General features: G+C 52.3%; 1 protein-coding gene across 1 annotated transcript in view; it reads right to left on the bottom strand.

The window, feature by feature from the left end:
* Positions 1-7,702, bottom strand: part of SORCS3 (sortilin related VPS10 domain containing receptor 3) — a 572,838-nt gene extending 565,136 nt beyond the window's left edge. Inside the window, exon 1 of the mRNA XM_045876297.2 lies at positions 7,070-7,702. Coding sequence (XP_045732253.1) covers positions 7,070-7,702 — 633 coding nt within the window. The remainder of the gene's footprint in view (positions 1-7,069) is intronic.
* Between the last annotated feature and the right edge of the window lie 8,584 nt (positions 7,703-16,286).

Genomic DNA, 16,286 nt, shown 5'->3' with positions numbered 1-16,286 from the left:
TAGCAGCGGGCAGGGTTACTGGCAACAGTCCTGCGTGGCTAGCCCCACTAGTTCCAAGTTCCTCTCATCTCAACCCAGTGGGGGTGGTTTCCTCTGCTCCCCAGCAAGGAGTTAACAGCAGAAAGTTGTATGTGCAATCCTGAAGTTCTTAGACTCCATTACTTTTTCCAAATTTACTACAGCATATTTATTAGCGTACTCTAAAGAAAGGCATTTCCATAAATAATTAAACCCCAACTACACTGATCAAAATAAATGAGCAGAATAACGAGGTGACTCACAAGAGGCCCCCATTAACAACAGTTAGTAAGATACAGCTTGTCGGACACTGAGGAACTTGGTATTTACGGTATGCAGCCACCTCAGTGGGTGGGCGGGGTGGATGTAGGATGTGGCCAGGGAACCAGAGAGACGAACCTAATCCTAAGCCTCTTTGGTTAGCCTCATGTATATTCGTCCAAGGCCTCAGTCTATCCTACCTATAAAATGGGCAGCATCCTACCTCCCCTGAGTGAAAACACATAAATCCCCTTGGAAAAAAAATGGTCTGTAAACCCGAAAAGAAAAAAAAAAAAGAGAGAAAAGAGAAACCCGGGAGTGAGTAGGGATGACTATACAGAGAAAAGGAACAGTAGAGAGTCCAGACCATAGGATGCCATGTTTCTGTCTGAGCCTCAAACCCCTCATCTCTATGCAGAGTGAGTTGATGAAGACAATTACCCACGTGCGCTTCCAACCCTGACATTCTGTGAGTCTCAATGCTGTAATCTCCCCCAGGGGCCCTCTCTCCTTCGAGCTCATAGCCTAAAATGACTGCTTGACAATTAACCACACATCACCCCATGGCTTCTATCTTGGCGTCATGTGTTATTTAACTTTACTGATAGCAGTCTCATATCCAAAGCATATTGGAAGGACCTTGAGGCAAATCCTGTCTTATCCTTGTTTGTCTCTCCCTCCATCACACCCATACCAACCCCACAGTGCCCAGAACACTGCAACACGTGTAGGAAACACTCAGCGAATGTCTGGGTATCTTCTGTAAGTTCATCCATTTTCTGACGTCCAAGAGAAAGAAGCCAGGATTATTGCGTAGTCCATATTACTATCTTCTTACTAAGTGGCGTAGAGATGCCTCCAAATCTTGTGCTAAAATTCATACATGGAATAATCAACCAGGTATATAAACTCAGTACTATTAAGAGACAGTGTTTCCTGTCCTTTCCACACAGCTAAGGCATTGCCCAGTTCCCCAAGATCAGTTCAGTGAGTATGTACTGAGCCATAGGACTAGCCCTGTGCCACACGCCACAAGGAGAAGAGCAAAACTCACACTGAGGGGTGGGGAAGGTACGGTTGTAATGATTTCAACCCTCACCTCTCATCCCTCACCTTGAAAACACTTACAAAACAATACAAAATTAAAATAAACAAGTACTGAACTAAATCATGATCACATGTGTGGTGCAGTCTTTAAATTCTCTGATCAGGAAAAAGAGAAACAAATGCTCTTAAGGAAAATTCTATAGAGACACTGCATTTGAATCTTGAGCAAAGCTGTGAATAACAGGTGCATCTCAATAGAGGAAGAAGGGTAATCCAAGTGGAGAAGACCTCAAGTGCAAAGCCTCAGAGTCAATGGGGCTTGGGACAATGAAGGGGCTTTCTTGGCTACAGGGAAGGAACCCATCAGGGAAGCATCAAACAGAGAGGTAAAGAAGTAGACCCAGGACATAAGCAGTGAAGGGCCCTGAACGCCAGGCTAAAGGACTTTGGATTTGAATCCAAGAAGGTGAAGGTACTCGAGCCAGAAGGTAGACATACTTGCTGAAATACACCTGGTTACAGTAACTGTCAAGTGATGAAGAACCCGAGAAAGAAATCACTGGCATCCCAAGGGACAAGGACTTCTAATTCCTTCGTAGCTTCTGCTCAAGAAGACTTGAGGCTGTCACTCTTCACCTATTTGGTGGAACATGCCTGAGTCCCTCCTGCATGTGAGGCAGAGCCCTCTCATCTTCACTCACTGCTGGCAAAACCAGAGCACCATGCAGACCCTTTTCTCCATCACCCTCCACACCAGGGTGTGGGCATGGCTAGCCAGCTTGCACCCAGCCCCTTCCCCACATGCCGGTTCCGCCCATCCAAGGTGGCCGGCTGATGCTCACATCCCCTATGTTCCACCTCCAAATCCATAAGACCTCTTTTCCCCCAAACTTTTTTTTTTATAGATTCTTTTTTTTTTTTTAAGATTTTATTTATTCATAAGAGACAGAGAGAGAGAGGCAGAGGGAGAAGCAGGCTCCCCGCTGAGCAGGGAGCCCGATGCGGGACTCGATCCCAGGACCCTGGGACCATGACCTGAGCTGAAGGCAGACCCTTAACCATCTGAGCCACCCAGGCGCCCATCTTTTCCCCCAAACTTGCTGAAAAATTATCCTTCGACGTTTTCCCACTGTAAGGAAGTGTCTCAAGCCTGCCAAGAGGCCCAAGAAAGCAGGAAATCAACAAGTGAGTCAAGCCACCAGGCCTCAGGTATACCCAGCCTTGGATAAACCCCGGGTGCATCTTCTTATCTCAGCTGGTCTGGCTTTTCGCACCTCTGTGCTCCTTACCGGATGATTCAGGGCCAGCCTATCATCCAGTTCCAAAAATCCTCAGTGACAATAACAGATGTACACGGCCCAAGGAAAACGCAGTTCTCCCTTGTGCCCCCCCCCCCCCCCCCGGCCCGAGTCTTCTTGTCACTGGAGCCACAATCCACCCCCTCCCCCACCGCCCTTAAATCCAACACAACTGGGGAAGCCACTTCCCAGCACTCCTCCTTTGCCAACTATGAAGCAAGTTCCAACCACTGCATTTCTGCAATCAGGCCTCCCAATGAAGAGTTTGCAAATTCTGCTCACCTTGGAAAGCACTGCTGGATCTGAGAAGCAAATCACACCCTGTAACCCAGCCATCAGAAGAAACGCAGAGCAGACAAATAGAGACAAATAGCCTCCTGTCCTGCCCCCTCCTCTCCCCACCCCACCCCCAGCCCCAGGCCAACAGTGACCAGGAGCAATTAGTCCTGTTCTGTCCCGCATTTCCCAGCTCTATCTCAAAGGAGAGGCTCCCCCTTGTAATATTAATTAAAAACAGATTCTTTTTGTCAAACCCCTGAAGAACGGCTTCGGCGGCAGGCTTCTTTATTAAGCCTCTGAGAAGGCAAAAATGCATTAAGATATTGTGACACAAGGATTGTGAGCAGGGACGATGAAGGCGAGACAATCCAGCCAAAAGCTATTTGAAAAATCTGTTTGAGAACCACAATTAGCTGCTTCAGTGAGTGAAATACATTAATCTGATCAAAGCTGTCACTATTTTGCACACTGGAAGTAAATATTTTAGAACACAGTCCAGCTGAATTAGTTAAAGGTATGAAATCCTGCCTGGGAGCATCTGTGTGTTCTACCTCCTCGCGTGCTAGGGAAGGGTGATCTGGAGGGGACCCGGAATTTGCAGCATTCCCTGCTTCTCTTCACCAAGGTGCATTGTTGGGCACATTAATTGAAGTCCTTCCAACCAGACACAAACTGCAGGGGTTGCAGCCTGCAAATCACTCTCCACCGCCAGTGAGCTGTTGGAAAGGGAAGGGGTCCTCCAAGGGAGAACGCAGCATTCTCAACTCAGCACCAGGAAGGGGGGGGGTCCCTGGCCAGGGTTACTCCAAGGAGGAGGGGGCATGGAAAAGTGGACCGTCTCCTTCACAACTTTGCAGTCTCCAGAGCCATTTGCTTTGCCAATTCACTGAGCAAGCAGAAGGCATCTTCCTTCATTGGAAGGAGAAGGGCAGAATGATGTGGCTTTTTTTCTGTTTCCCTACAAGCCCTGGGGATGGAGCTCCCTCGGGGTGTGTGAAACACTCTCTTGCCCATTAATCACCAGGAACCCAGCTGGAGACTGGCATTTACCAGCCCTCCGGAGTAGAGGCTCTGAGCCCAAGTCCCCTCACCTCTCACCCGGGACCACCTGGCCGGGTAGTAATGGTCAGAGAGGGACCCAGTCTCCAGCCCCTTCTTGACAGCTTCTGGCTCAAGCCTTCCGGGCACTTCCTCCTTTGCCCCCAAGCTATCTGACCACAGTCCCTGAACCAAAGGGAATCCATGACCCCAGCCTTGGACAAGGATTTCCCTCTGCCTCCTGCAGTCCCCGGGGCACAGCTGGACAAATGGAGCCGAGCATGTCCAGCCCTACGTGCCTGACTGCGAACCGTCAGAGTGGACTTTGATTTCAGTTATATGGGCTGACTGAAAACCCTCCCCCAAAGGGAATTCATGTCAAGTAATGAGGTCCACCAAAGGCACCTGGTAGGAGGCCAGGAAACCCCAAAGTGTTCACAATTAAGCTAGTGGCCTTCCCAGAAAAGGACATGTTTAGTACTGTGGAAGTCAGAAGAGACGATGGAACTCTTTTCATGCCAAAGGAGCCTGGTGCTAGGACATCTCCCTCCACGTTGAAACCAATGATGAGGGAAGCTTCTGGAAAGTTCATCATCCCCATCACTCCTCACCCTGGCTTTTATCTACAGCATCTTCCTTTCCTGTCTTCAGGAAAGGGGGACCAGGAACAAAACCAACCTAGTCATGTTGCAGACACTGGTTTCCCCATTCCTCTCACAGGGATGTTTCCTTAAAGTCCATCAAAGACAGGGCCCCGTGAACATGTTCCCTCCTCTTTCTCTCAGAGCAGCACAGACCTGATACTCAGTGAAGACTTTCCCACTGATACTGCCTGCACAGTATGGTCGGAAGAGGCAGATCCAGCCCAGGTGCTCAGGAGGCAGTCGCTCTCCACCAGAAAGAAAGGACAGGACGACAGGATGGGGTCCCTGCACCCATGTGTGTTACCTTGTCCTTTGCTTGGACAGTTAAGATTGGCCAAGAACACAACCAATAAGCATCCTGAGGGCTGTTCCTGGATTTCCCAAATCTCACTGCTGTCACTAAGGGCTCCAAGGCCAACTAGTCCACTCCCCAGGCGCTTCTGCCCCTCTTTCAACTACAAGCCATTTCCCCCGGGGGGGGGTGCCCTAGGGCTAGACTTGCCCCCTCACTTCCTCTGCTGCACCTCTGCATGGAAGATGGGCAGAGAAGGCCATTCACACGTTTTGCAAAAAGCATCCTCTCCAAAGTCCCACCGGTAAGTCAACACACAAAAAAAACAATCCTTAAAATAAAAGCACAGACATAAGAAAACTAAGTAGAGTGAATTTATATTGTCCAAATGTGACAGTAATAAAGTCATAGATATGTGAGGACAGCACCTCCTCCTCCTAGGGATACATTCACTCCCACCCATCCTCTTCATCCTTCTCACCCAGTATGAACGTGAACAAACACACACATACACAATTCCTCATTCTCAAACTAAAACGAAGTTGAGATTCACAGGCCCTGCTGTCAGAGAATTACCTCTCCCTCTCTCCCTCTCTCCTCTGGGGACTTGCAAGTCTTCACCCATCCCTGCCAAGGCACTCCATACCCATCCCCTCCCCATGCCCAGAGTTGTGCATTCCGAAGCTACGGAGGTCTTCACTGGAGGCAGATGAAGCCAGCCACCGCGCCGGTGGGCAAACAGACCTCGCAAATCCTTCCAAGCCAGCATCTGTACCCGGGCTGGGCTGCCCGATCTGTGCTGTGTGTCATTAAGAACCAGGAAATCTGTACTCAGCAGCGCCGATGTGGTACACTCTGCGGACTCCTGGCTTTCCTGTTATTCACTCTTTACCCCTGTGACACCCCCGGGCCCCTTTAAAATAAGGCCAGAATTTTCCAGGGAAATCTTTAATGCCAGTCATAAAGAGAAACACAAAGGGGAGGGGCGGTGCTTTCCGATCAAATGAGCAAAGCTGCCTATACGGACATCCATCATCCTCCAGACTCTGCCCAACGCCGGGTTCTGATTTGATCCGGAGAGCCAGAGAAGAGGAAAGGATTTTTGCAAGACTGGCTGAAAGTGGGGGGCCGTGGACGGGAGGGGAGTGAGAGAGATCGCGGGAGGCCGCCCCCCCACCTCCGTCGGAGATAGCGTTCCCCGCGGTTTCTCGGCGTGGCCGCACGGCTCCGGGCCCCGGCGGGCGGCGGGGTTGAGGAAGCCTCTCCGAGAACGCTCTGCGGGCTGCAGTAGCCGCCCGGGCCGCCCGGGCTGCGAGCCCGACGCCGGAGTGGACTCAAGGGCGCCACCTGTCGGTACAGCTGCTCTCAGGGGAACCTGGCCGCGGAGAGGGGAGAGGTGCGCAGAAAGCATGGGGACCCAACTCCACTCCGGGAGCCGTTTGTGATGCGGGACACAGCGGCCGAGGCGGGGGTTTTTTGTTCAGACTTAGTGTACTTATTCTTGCGTAAGGGTGAGGGGTGCGGAATGGGTGCTGAATTTCACTTCACGCTTTAAACTTTTTTTTACTGCCTCTCCTGTAGCTTTCCAGACAGCTGCCTGGGTTTTGAAGGGGGACTCAGTGTGACCTGAAGGCCCGGCCGGGCTCGGGCGGACTAGGCGCAGCCTTCCCCCGGGCTGGGAGAAAGCGCCCCTGGAGCAGACAGCAGCGACCCTAAGGCCGACAGGAGTCTGGAAGTCCGAGTGGCCTCCAGCTCCCGGGTTCCCTTTCGCGTGATTGGAGGGGAGAAGGGGGGGAGGCTCGGCAGTCGCAGGAATCCGTCAGCTTGCCAATTCAGGCCGCGTCCTCACCCACGAATTCAAGCGCCGGACGGGAAAACCCACTCTCCAAGCTGAGTACCAGGGAAAGGGACCACAGATCCCTTCCCTGCTCATCTTTAAGACACTTCTTCCCCTCCCCTCCGGGCGGCCCCAAACCTAGGGTCTCCAGCAAACAAACGTACACACCATCTTACAACAAACTCCGCTAACCTGTTGGGGGCGTGGGGGAAGCCGGATGAACCTGTTCTCTCTACAAGTCAGGGCGCCCCCGCCTCTGCCTCGACCCTCCAGCAACTATCTGTCCCCCGTTCCCGCCCTCCATTCAGCCCTGCTGTCAGGAGACAGGCAGATCCGCCGCCGGGCAGGTACTCACGCTGCTGTTGTGTCCCGACCAGTGCACCATGGCTTGATTGTGGGCCGAGTCCCCGGTCAGCGCGAACGAGGTGCTGGGCAGCCGGAGCTCTTCGGCCGCCGCCCCCCCGGCCCGCGGCGCCTTCACCTCCTCCCGGAGACCCTTGGCCAGAGGGCGGCTTCCTCTGGAACCATCGGCCAAGGCAGTGGCCCGGGCGTCCCCGCGTTCCAGGGCACGGGAGGGCTGCGCCCGGCGACTCCTCCTCGCGCCGCCAGGCTTGCCCGGAACCGGGGTGCCTTGGCCCCACCGCGCGCCTGCCGGCGACGGTCCCCCGGCTTCTCCCTGCTTCGTTCCAACGCTGCCGCTGCCGCCTCCTGGCTGGGGCAGCGGCTCAGGTCCGGGCCGGCGCCCCAGTGCGGCGCCTCTCCGCGCCGTCGCCAGCTCCTCTGGCCACTGGCTTACCACTGCCCGCGGGAAGAGAGGAAGCAGCACCGGGGGCCGCGAAGCCGCGGCCGCGGGGCGCCCAGGACCGCCCGTCGCGCCCCAAGTGATCTCGGCGCCGGCCAAGACCCACGTCGACAGGAGCAGGAGCCCCGTCCGGGCGAGAGGCGCCCCGGGCCAGCCTGCGGGGCGCTCCGTGCGCGCTGCCTCCATCCCGCTGCGGCTGCCGCGGCTCGGGCTGCCGAGAGTGTGGCGCCCGCCGAGGTGCGGGTCCGGCGCGGGGGGTGTGCGCGCGCCGGCGAGCCAGCGAGCGAGTGTGTGTCGGGGGGAGTGGGGAGGGGGCGGCCGGGAAGGAGGTGGCTCGGGCTGGCGCGCCTCGCGGGTCCTCTCCGCTCTTCCCTCCTCGCTCTGGATCGCTCGCTCTCTCGTCCAAAGGGTGATTCCAAAACCCAAGAAAATTAATAAATACCCCCTCGGTGCTTTTCCCCCCTTAAAATAAGATCCCCCCAAATATTCCTCACCGAGCTCCTCCAAAAATTTTTGTTAAGAGGAGTGTTCAAAGGTAATGAGAAAAATCCTCTTTTTTAAAACATGAGAATCAAGCCGGATCCAGGAGGAGGGGCTGGCGACGGACCCCAATCCAGAGTCTCTCCGAAATCCAGCCTCCAACCTGCTCCCGCCGAAGAGTTGGGAGCGGCTTCTGGCCGCGTTTGGGGGGTTACTCTTCGGGCCTGTTGTGGGGAACGGGAGATGGCGCGCGGGGAGGGTGGGGGGTCTCGAAGGAGGAGGAGTAAAGTGTTTTCAGCGCCAACTGTTCGGGTTCGGAAGCCGAGGGGGAGACCAGAGCCTTCGCGTGGGAAGGCAGCGCGCGGAAGCCGAGCGCGGGATGGACCCGGGACTCCGCTCGCTACTCCCGGGCCCGCCCCTCCCGCCGCCCCCCGCCCCTCACGGCCTGCGCCCCCGCCCGGTGCGGGGGCGCGGGGACTGCGTGCGTGCGCGTGCGTGCGTGCGCGCAGGCGGGAGAGGGTGAAGCGAGGGGTGTGCCAGGGCTGGCGGGCGCCGCGGGGTGGGGGCACCTGGCGGAGCCCGGGGCTGCTTTGGTGTGCGGGGGCGCGCGGTCCCGTGCGTGCGCGTTTGCACGCGTATGTGTGCGTGTTAGTGTGAGCCACGGGGTGGGGGGCGGGGAGGGGTCCGCTCGGGCTGTGGGCGCGCGCGGATCACGCATGGGCTGTGTTTGCATTTCCTGAGCTTGCGAGTCCTCAGAAAGGCGATATTGAGAGCGAGGCAGGCCGCCCTGGATAGCCCCCTCCTCCTGGCGCCCCGCGCACCCATGCTCCCCCACCGCCCGCGGATGCAACCTGGTTATTCCTTAAACCTCCTGGAGGGCGAGGGGAGAGAAAAGGGAGGCGCCGGCGGCAGGGCCAGGGGTTTGCCAGCTCTCCCGGATCCCCGGCTCTCCTTCCTGGGACCCCTGGTCGGAGCTTAGGAAAGACAGTGGAGCTCGTTCGTTCCCACGGGGGGCGGGGGTGGGGGGAATCCAGCCCCCATCTTCTAGCCTGGGATTGAGGTCGCGCCCTCACTCTTCCTAGATTCGTTTCTGAGCGGGCTTAGTTGTTCCTTCAAAGCGCCGACTGCCAGTGAGAGGACCCCGGTGCGGCGCAGCGCAGCGCGGGCTGATCAGATCCCCGGCCCCAGCACCTCGTACCCCGCTGCAGAAGCGCAGCCTGGGCGCGTGGGACGCAATCTGGGCTAGGACCCTTGGCGCCCTGTAGGAAAAGGGAGACTTCGGAGAGAGGGAAGCTAAACTCGAGGACGAGGAGGAAATGTGGTTTACAGGCCCCGGCACATAGTGCCGCCCGCCGCCTCCGAGAAGCTCCCGTGATTTCTAGAGGGTGGGAAGGCGAGAAGCGCGGAGCTGGAGGAGGGGTTGTTCAGAAAGGAGTGGGATGGAGAGAGGGGGCTCGGAGAGCGTGACGGCCTGAAGGCCCTTCCTCTCCTCGGGATTAGAGGAAGAGTTCATAGCCAGAGGGAGGAAAACCCGGGAAGAGGGGAGAGGAGAAAGGCGGGGCGAAGGGAAGAGAAGCGAACGGAGGGGAAGAGCGAAAAGGGAAAGGGAGAAGAGAGGAGAAATGAGGTGGAGGAGGGAAGGCGAGATAATGGTGCGAAAGGAAAGGCGAAAGAAAGAAGAGGTGGAAGAGCGCCCGGGGAGGGCCAAGAGGGATGGAGGAGGCAGAGGCGGCCTGGGAATCTGAGCCGGCCACGGAGGGAGGCAACCAGCGGTTCCCGGGAGCCCACACCCTGGCGAACATGCTTTTCCAACCGCAGCTGAACTCGGAAATTGGGAACCGAGGAGGCTGGGCCGGAGAACCAAGCCGGAGACAGCCCAGAATGAGCCGGGTCTTGGAGTCGGGGTTTCCCAAGCCCGCGGGCGGCGGAACACCCCAAGAAAAGTTGCGGCACCGGAGGCTGAGTTGGGCGCGGGATCGGGCGCTGGACCGGAGGCGGCCATCCGCGGGTTCCCAGCGCCCCTGCCGGGGAAGGCCGGGCGCTGCAGCTCGAGCCCAAGCTCGGGATTCGGGAGGGACGCGAGGCCTCTCTTCTGCGTGGGCTCTGGGCAGAGGTGCTAGATGTCGGAGTAGAAGTGGTCTGGGCTTGCAGGCAGGCCTTCCGGAGTGGACGTTCACAGAGCCCGCGAGCGGGAGGTCTCCCAAGCCGCAGGCCCACAGGGGAGGTGTACTGTCCAAGCCCGTGGGGGACAGTTGTCTGCAAGAGCAATGCTGCAAACTCCCTGCTCCCTCCCCCATCTGCCCTGGACCTGGACCGAGCCTGCGGAAAGGTCAGATCCTCGAGTGGACTTTGGGAGATGTGGCTATTAAGTATTTATTTGGAAAAAAAATAGATGAAAGACTAACAGATGTGATATTTTCACACATCTGCCCCCAATTCATCCTCTTGGCCTTGCTTTATCAATTATTGCCCCTCCTTCTATCCTCACTCTCTCCCTCCTTCACCCTTCGCCTAACAATCCTTGTCCGCAGCCCTGTGCTGGCTCCCCCTCCGCAGCCTCCCAGTCCCCACCAGCCTTCTCCAGTGTCCAGACCTCTTCAAGGAGTTCTCCCCTCCACCAGTAGTCTCCCCTTCCTCACCTGCCACTCCCCTGCTGGACATTTGGCAACCTAACCTTTGCCTTCAGGTGACTCATCAAAGCCTTAACTCCCAACAAACACCACCTGGTGGCTTCCTTGAGACAGCCTGGCCAACAGCCTCCACTTCCTGCATTTGTAAACCTGTTCCATCTGGAAAGATCTCCCTTGGTCTATGTGGTACCAGGGTCTCCTGGGTCCTCCCTGACTAGCCTCAGTCAAGCTCAGCCAACCTCTCTTCTCCCGCCCACATCTTAAATTCTGAGCCCTAACCTCCATCATGACCCCAGTTTTCTGTGCTTCATTCTCATTCCACTCTCCCTCTGTGAGTGAGCTCAAAGATCTCACCCGTATCTGTGCTTCCGCTGTCACCTCTTGCTTGTTGACTCCTGAATCTACTCTGTTCTCTCTCTCGAGCTTCTCATCTGAATTCCCCATTGCTTCCTACACATGCAGGTCCACACTGAAACCCACATGCATCAAGTTCTAAAAACCCTCCTCCTCATCTTCTCCATCACCCAGACGAGACACTTAACATGCAACCTTGTCTACTCCCTCTTTCTAATCCCCATATCCAGAAAAATCATTGCCAAGTCCTATTTTTTTTTTAAGATTTTATTTATTGGGGCACCTGGGTGGCTCAGTCGTTAAGCATCTGCCTTCGGCTCAGGTCATGATCCCGGGGTCCTGGGATCGAGCCCCACATCGGGCTCCCTGCTCGGCGGGAAGCCTGCATCTCCCTCTCCCACTCCCCCTGCTTGTGTTCCCTCTCTCGCTATATCTCTCTCTGTCAAATAAATAAATAAAAATCTTAAAAAAAAAAAAAGATTTTATTTATTTATTTGACACAGGGAGAGACAGCACACACACAAGCAGGGGGAGTGGCAGGCAGAGGGAGAGAGAGAAGCAGGCTCCCCGCTGTGCAGGGAGCCCCATGTGAGACTCAATCCCAGGACCCCGGAATCATGACCCAGGCGGAAGGCAGTTGCTTAACCAATTGAGCCACCCAGGCGCCCGCCAAGTCCTATTTTAAAAGCCTTTTTACCTGTTGTCTCCTGTTTATTCCCAGGGTCACTGCCTTAGATCTAACCCTCATCCTCCCTTGTCTTAGGGTTTCACTATAACTTCCTGTCTTCTCCTGGTCTTCAGTTCTTTCTTTCCTCAAGCCAGCCTCCACACCAGCGCAGTCCATTGAAAGTATAAAGTCAGCCACGTAGGTAATTTTAAATTTTCTAGTAGCTTCATTAAAAATTAAAAAGAAACTAATGAAATTAATTTTAATGATATATTTTATTGAGTTGAATGTATCCAAAATATTTTCAACTCATAACATAAAAATTATTGAAGTATTTTTACATATTTTTGTGCTAGGTCTTCAAAATCCAGTGTATATTTTACACTTACTTACATTTCAACTACTAGCTACATTTCAAGAGCTCAATAACCACATGTGACTAGTGACTACTGTTTTAGAGAGCACAGTTCCACAGATGCCCTTTTTTTTTAAGATTTTATTTATTTGTCAGAGAGCAAGCACAAGCAGGGTAGAAGCAGGCTCCCTGCTGAGCAAGGAGCCCGATGCAGAACTGGATCCCAGGACTCTGGGATCATGACCTGAGCCGAAGGCTGACGCTTAACCAACTGAGCCACCCAAGTGTTCCCATAGATGCCTTTTAAAGATTATGTCATGGATTGCCCTCCTCAAAATTCTTCACGACCAACCATTGTCCATAAAGTCCAAGCTTCTCAGAATGGCTCCATGCACTGCCTTACCTCCATGAACTTTCTTACCATATTCCTTAAGTCTGTAATCTGCCCTCTGCCACAATTTCCATGATGATCTGCTCTAAATGCTAGCTCTTCCATGAAATCTGCCCCCCACTATCCCATGGCACCTGACGCTGAATCCGTTATTGTCACCACCTCCATCGTCATCACCATCACCAAATTTTACCGCTGTAAGATGGGAGCTGTCCAATGTCCATCTGGAATTTAAAAGAGAGGCTAGGGTTAGAATGGACTGTCATTTCCCTTGCTGGCATAATGCCTACTTCAGCTGGGAAAGGCATGTTGGGAGTCAGGATTAGCCCTCACACCCACATCCACAATGGGGAGAGCAAAGAGGGCCCTCCTGAGAATGCATTTTCCCTCCAGGCTCCTGTCCCTGTTACAAACAACTGGAGAAAGCAAACAGTATCCTGTAAGTTATCCATGAGATTACACTTCTGCCACCCTAATATGACTTCTTTCCCATTTGTTTGGTTTTTTTAACCATCACAATGAAATAACACTTTGGGAAACTATTCTCGCTGACATCACAAATACATTCTCACTCATATTCATTCTCTCTCTGTCCTCCCCCCCCCCAAACCTTTACTATTTTAATAGATCTTGTCATCAGCACCCAGGGACAGCACATAGAGAGATGCATTCCAATTATGCCTGTTTCTCATATTTTATAACATGTTCAGCACTCCTTATATGAGGATCTAAAGACAAATTCCTCATAAAACTTAGAGCCAGGAAAAAGTGGATTTCTCCTGTGAAACTGACATCTTTTTTTTTATTTTTTATTGTTGTTAATCACCATACATTACATCATTAGTTTCTGATGTAGGGTTCCATGATTCATTGTGTATAACACCCAGTGCTCCATGCAGAGCGTGCCCTCTTTAATACCCATCACCAGGCTAACCCATCCTCCCACCCCCCCTCCCCTCTAGAACCCTCAGTTTGTTTTTCAGAGTCCATAGTCTCTCATGGTTCGTCTCCCCCTCCAATTTTCCCCCCTTCATTCTTCCCCTCCTGTTATCTTCTTTTTTTTTAAAACATATAATGTATTATTTGCTTCAGAGGTACAGAGCTGTGATTCAACAGTCTTGCACAATTCACAGCACTCACCATAGCACATACCCTCCCCATTGTCTATCACCCAGCCACCCCATCCCTTCCCCTCCAACTCCAGCAACCCTCAGTTTATTTCCTGAGATTAAGAACTCTTCATATCAGTGAGGTCATATGATACATGTCTTTCTCTGATTGACTTATTTCGCTCAGCATAACACCCTCCAGTTCCATCCACGTCGTCTGACATCCTTTTTTAAAGGCTTTCTTAAAGTGGCTTGGTCTTCCTCTTGTCTCCACAGTCAAGCTGAGTACCAGGTTCACTTGCTCTGTCTTCAGAACAAGATCTTTATCCTCTGTTCCCCTTTTACTACATACTGTTTGCTTTTATTGTCTGATACTCTTCGGTCTTATTATATCTGTGCAGTGTTGATAAGCCACTTCACATCCTTTTTGGAACTAAATAGGAAATTAATTGATTAACATCAAAACAGCAGTTCACATTGTAACGCTCTGAATTTCTACAGAGGTAAATGATTATAAAACAAACCCTGAAATGCAGATGAAAGCAGTCAGAAGACCACTGGAATCAGGACTCCCTACCACTGTGTGTCTGCGAAGGCAGGAAGTGTCTGTTTCGTTCCATGCTATAACCTCCGCACCTGCCCAGTCCCAGGCACAGCACTGACCCTCAATAAATGTGCAGTCACAGGTGAAACAGAGGAGTGTAAATAATAACATTTCTGCTTGCAGCTTCTAGTCATCTGTTCTTTTTAGCACGTGTACACTTTCTAAAGGGGCAAAAGCTCTACGATTTGATTGATGCTCTTCCCTACCACAGATGACCATATGCCCGGCAGTCACAGGTATAAGTAGTAACATTTTTTTAAATTTTATTTACTTATTTATTCATTCATTTGAGACAGAGAGCACACAAGAGAAGAAAGGGGCAGAGGGAGTGGGACAAGCAGACTCCCCATTGAGCATAAAGCTTGATGAAGGGCTCAACAAGGGGCTGGATCCCAGGACCTTGAGATCATGACCAGAGCCAAAGTCAGATATTTAACCGACAGAGCCACCCAGGTGCCCCACTATAGGAAGTAATATTAAGAAGGTTGGCCATTGTTTACAAAAAATTTTTAATTAAAAATTAAAAAAACAAAAAAAGAACCTTGGCCATAAAGGCACCAAAGACTTTATGATGAGGAAAAGCAGAAGAGAAAGAGGAAAGAAGGGAGGAGCAGGAAAGAACAGCTTCAACACTGACTTTTATTAAGGACCTTAAGTCCCACTCTGTGGCTTCTGTGCCGTTGCTTTACTTAATTCTGCCAAAGTAGGTTTTCTTGGTTCCACTCCATAGACTGAGGAACATGCAGGTGAAGCTGTGATGATAACAGCCATCACGTGGATGTTAATGATGAGTGTTAACATTCCCCAAGCACTAACTCTAGACCAGATGTGTAGTAATGAGTGATTAAGAGCCCAAACTTTGGAGCTAAATTATCTGTGTTCAAATGCCAAGCATCCCAACCCCAGCTGTGTGACCTTGGGCAAATTACTTAACCTCTCTGTGCTTCCATTCCTCATCTGTAAATGGGGATGGTGAAAATACTTATGATTCAGAGTCATAGTAAAGATTAAATAATGCACAGTTGAACAAAGTGTGGCACAGATAAAGTGCCAGGTAAATTTGACTGTGAATGGTCTTACTCTTCTTAACAGTCCTGTGGAGGTCAGTACTTTGTCCCCATTTTACAGATGAGGAAACCCTGATGCAGAGAGGTTGGGTTGCACAGCTTATAGGTGACAGAACTAGGGGTTTGAGTCCAGATCTGTCTGATGTTAGAGCTAAGTTCTTACACAATGGTTTATACTATCTTCCTGCTCCAGATCATACAACATAACCTAGGCAATATTTGCATTCAGGTCTCTTTGGCTCTAAAGCCAGGGTTCTTTCTGCTGTCCCCACACAGGGACACACCAGGAGGGCTGATGCTGGTGGCTGGTACTCATGGAGCACATGGTTCCCGCAACATGACTAGCAATTGAGAAGAGGGTGGTGATTTAGTTGGTGACATCCTTATCTTTAAATGACACCCCTAGTAAGGAAGAGAAAATTGTGGTCAGTGAATTCCAGGCCTGTGTTCACGTAGTAAGTTCAGGCTGAGGAATTAAAGTCAACAACGGAAACGTAACCTTAAGGAAAGGACATACTCATTAAGCTGCTGAAAGTCATCAACAACTTTGTCAACACTTGCCCCTACTCATGTCTCCAAAAGAAAAGGGGATCAATCTAATGAGGTGGGTACAATGAAAAAGAAGGTTGGAGGAAACAGGTTCTTATTTTACTCTTCTCCCCAATGACTCTAAACGCAATGCTACGTTTCCAGAGAAAAGGTGTTCTCTTCAAGACAGCATGGGAAATGAAAGCATCCAGCTGAGACCCTGGACGTTGGTAAGAGGGTGAGCCAGGAGGACACACAGATGGGCCTGAGAAGGGGCAGCATGAGCAGTAGGAGAGGAACCCATGGATAGTGGTATCTCCTGAGTGCAAGTGATACAAGAGAAGCAAGAATGAGGAGCCTGGATGGAGAAAGAGGGGGCAGGGATTAGCTTCCAAAGGAGCAAGAATGGCCAAGTAAAGACCATGCTGAAGCTCAGAAGAAGCATCCCACTGGGGAGAAGGATGGACTCCCTCAAGAATGGCCTGAGGCCATTTAGCTGCAGCCAGAGGAGAAGGAGCTGATGTATCATGGATGCCCTGTGGCCCTCCCAGCCCCACGCTTGGGCCATGACTCTTTCACCCATCC

This window comes from Mirounga angustirostris, unplaced genomic scaffold, assembly GCF_029215605.1.
Source record: "Mirounga angustirostris isolate CCGP_5_RB_7025 unplaced genomic scaffold, mMirAng1.0.hap1 SCAF_6, whole genome shotgun sequence".
Taxonomy (NCBI): domain Eukaryota; kingdom Metazoa; phylum Chordata; class Mammalia; order Carnivora; family Phocidae; genus Mirounga; species Mirounga angustirostris.
This window is presented reverse-complemented; position numbering and strand designations above follow the sequence as displayed.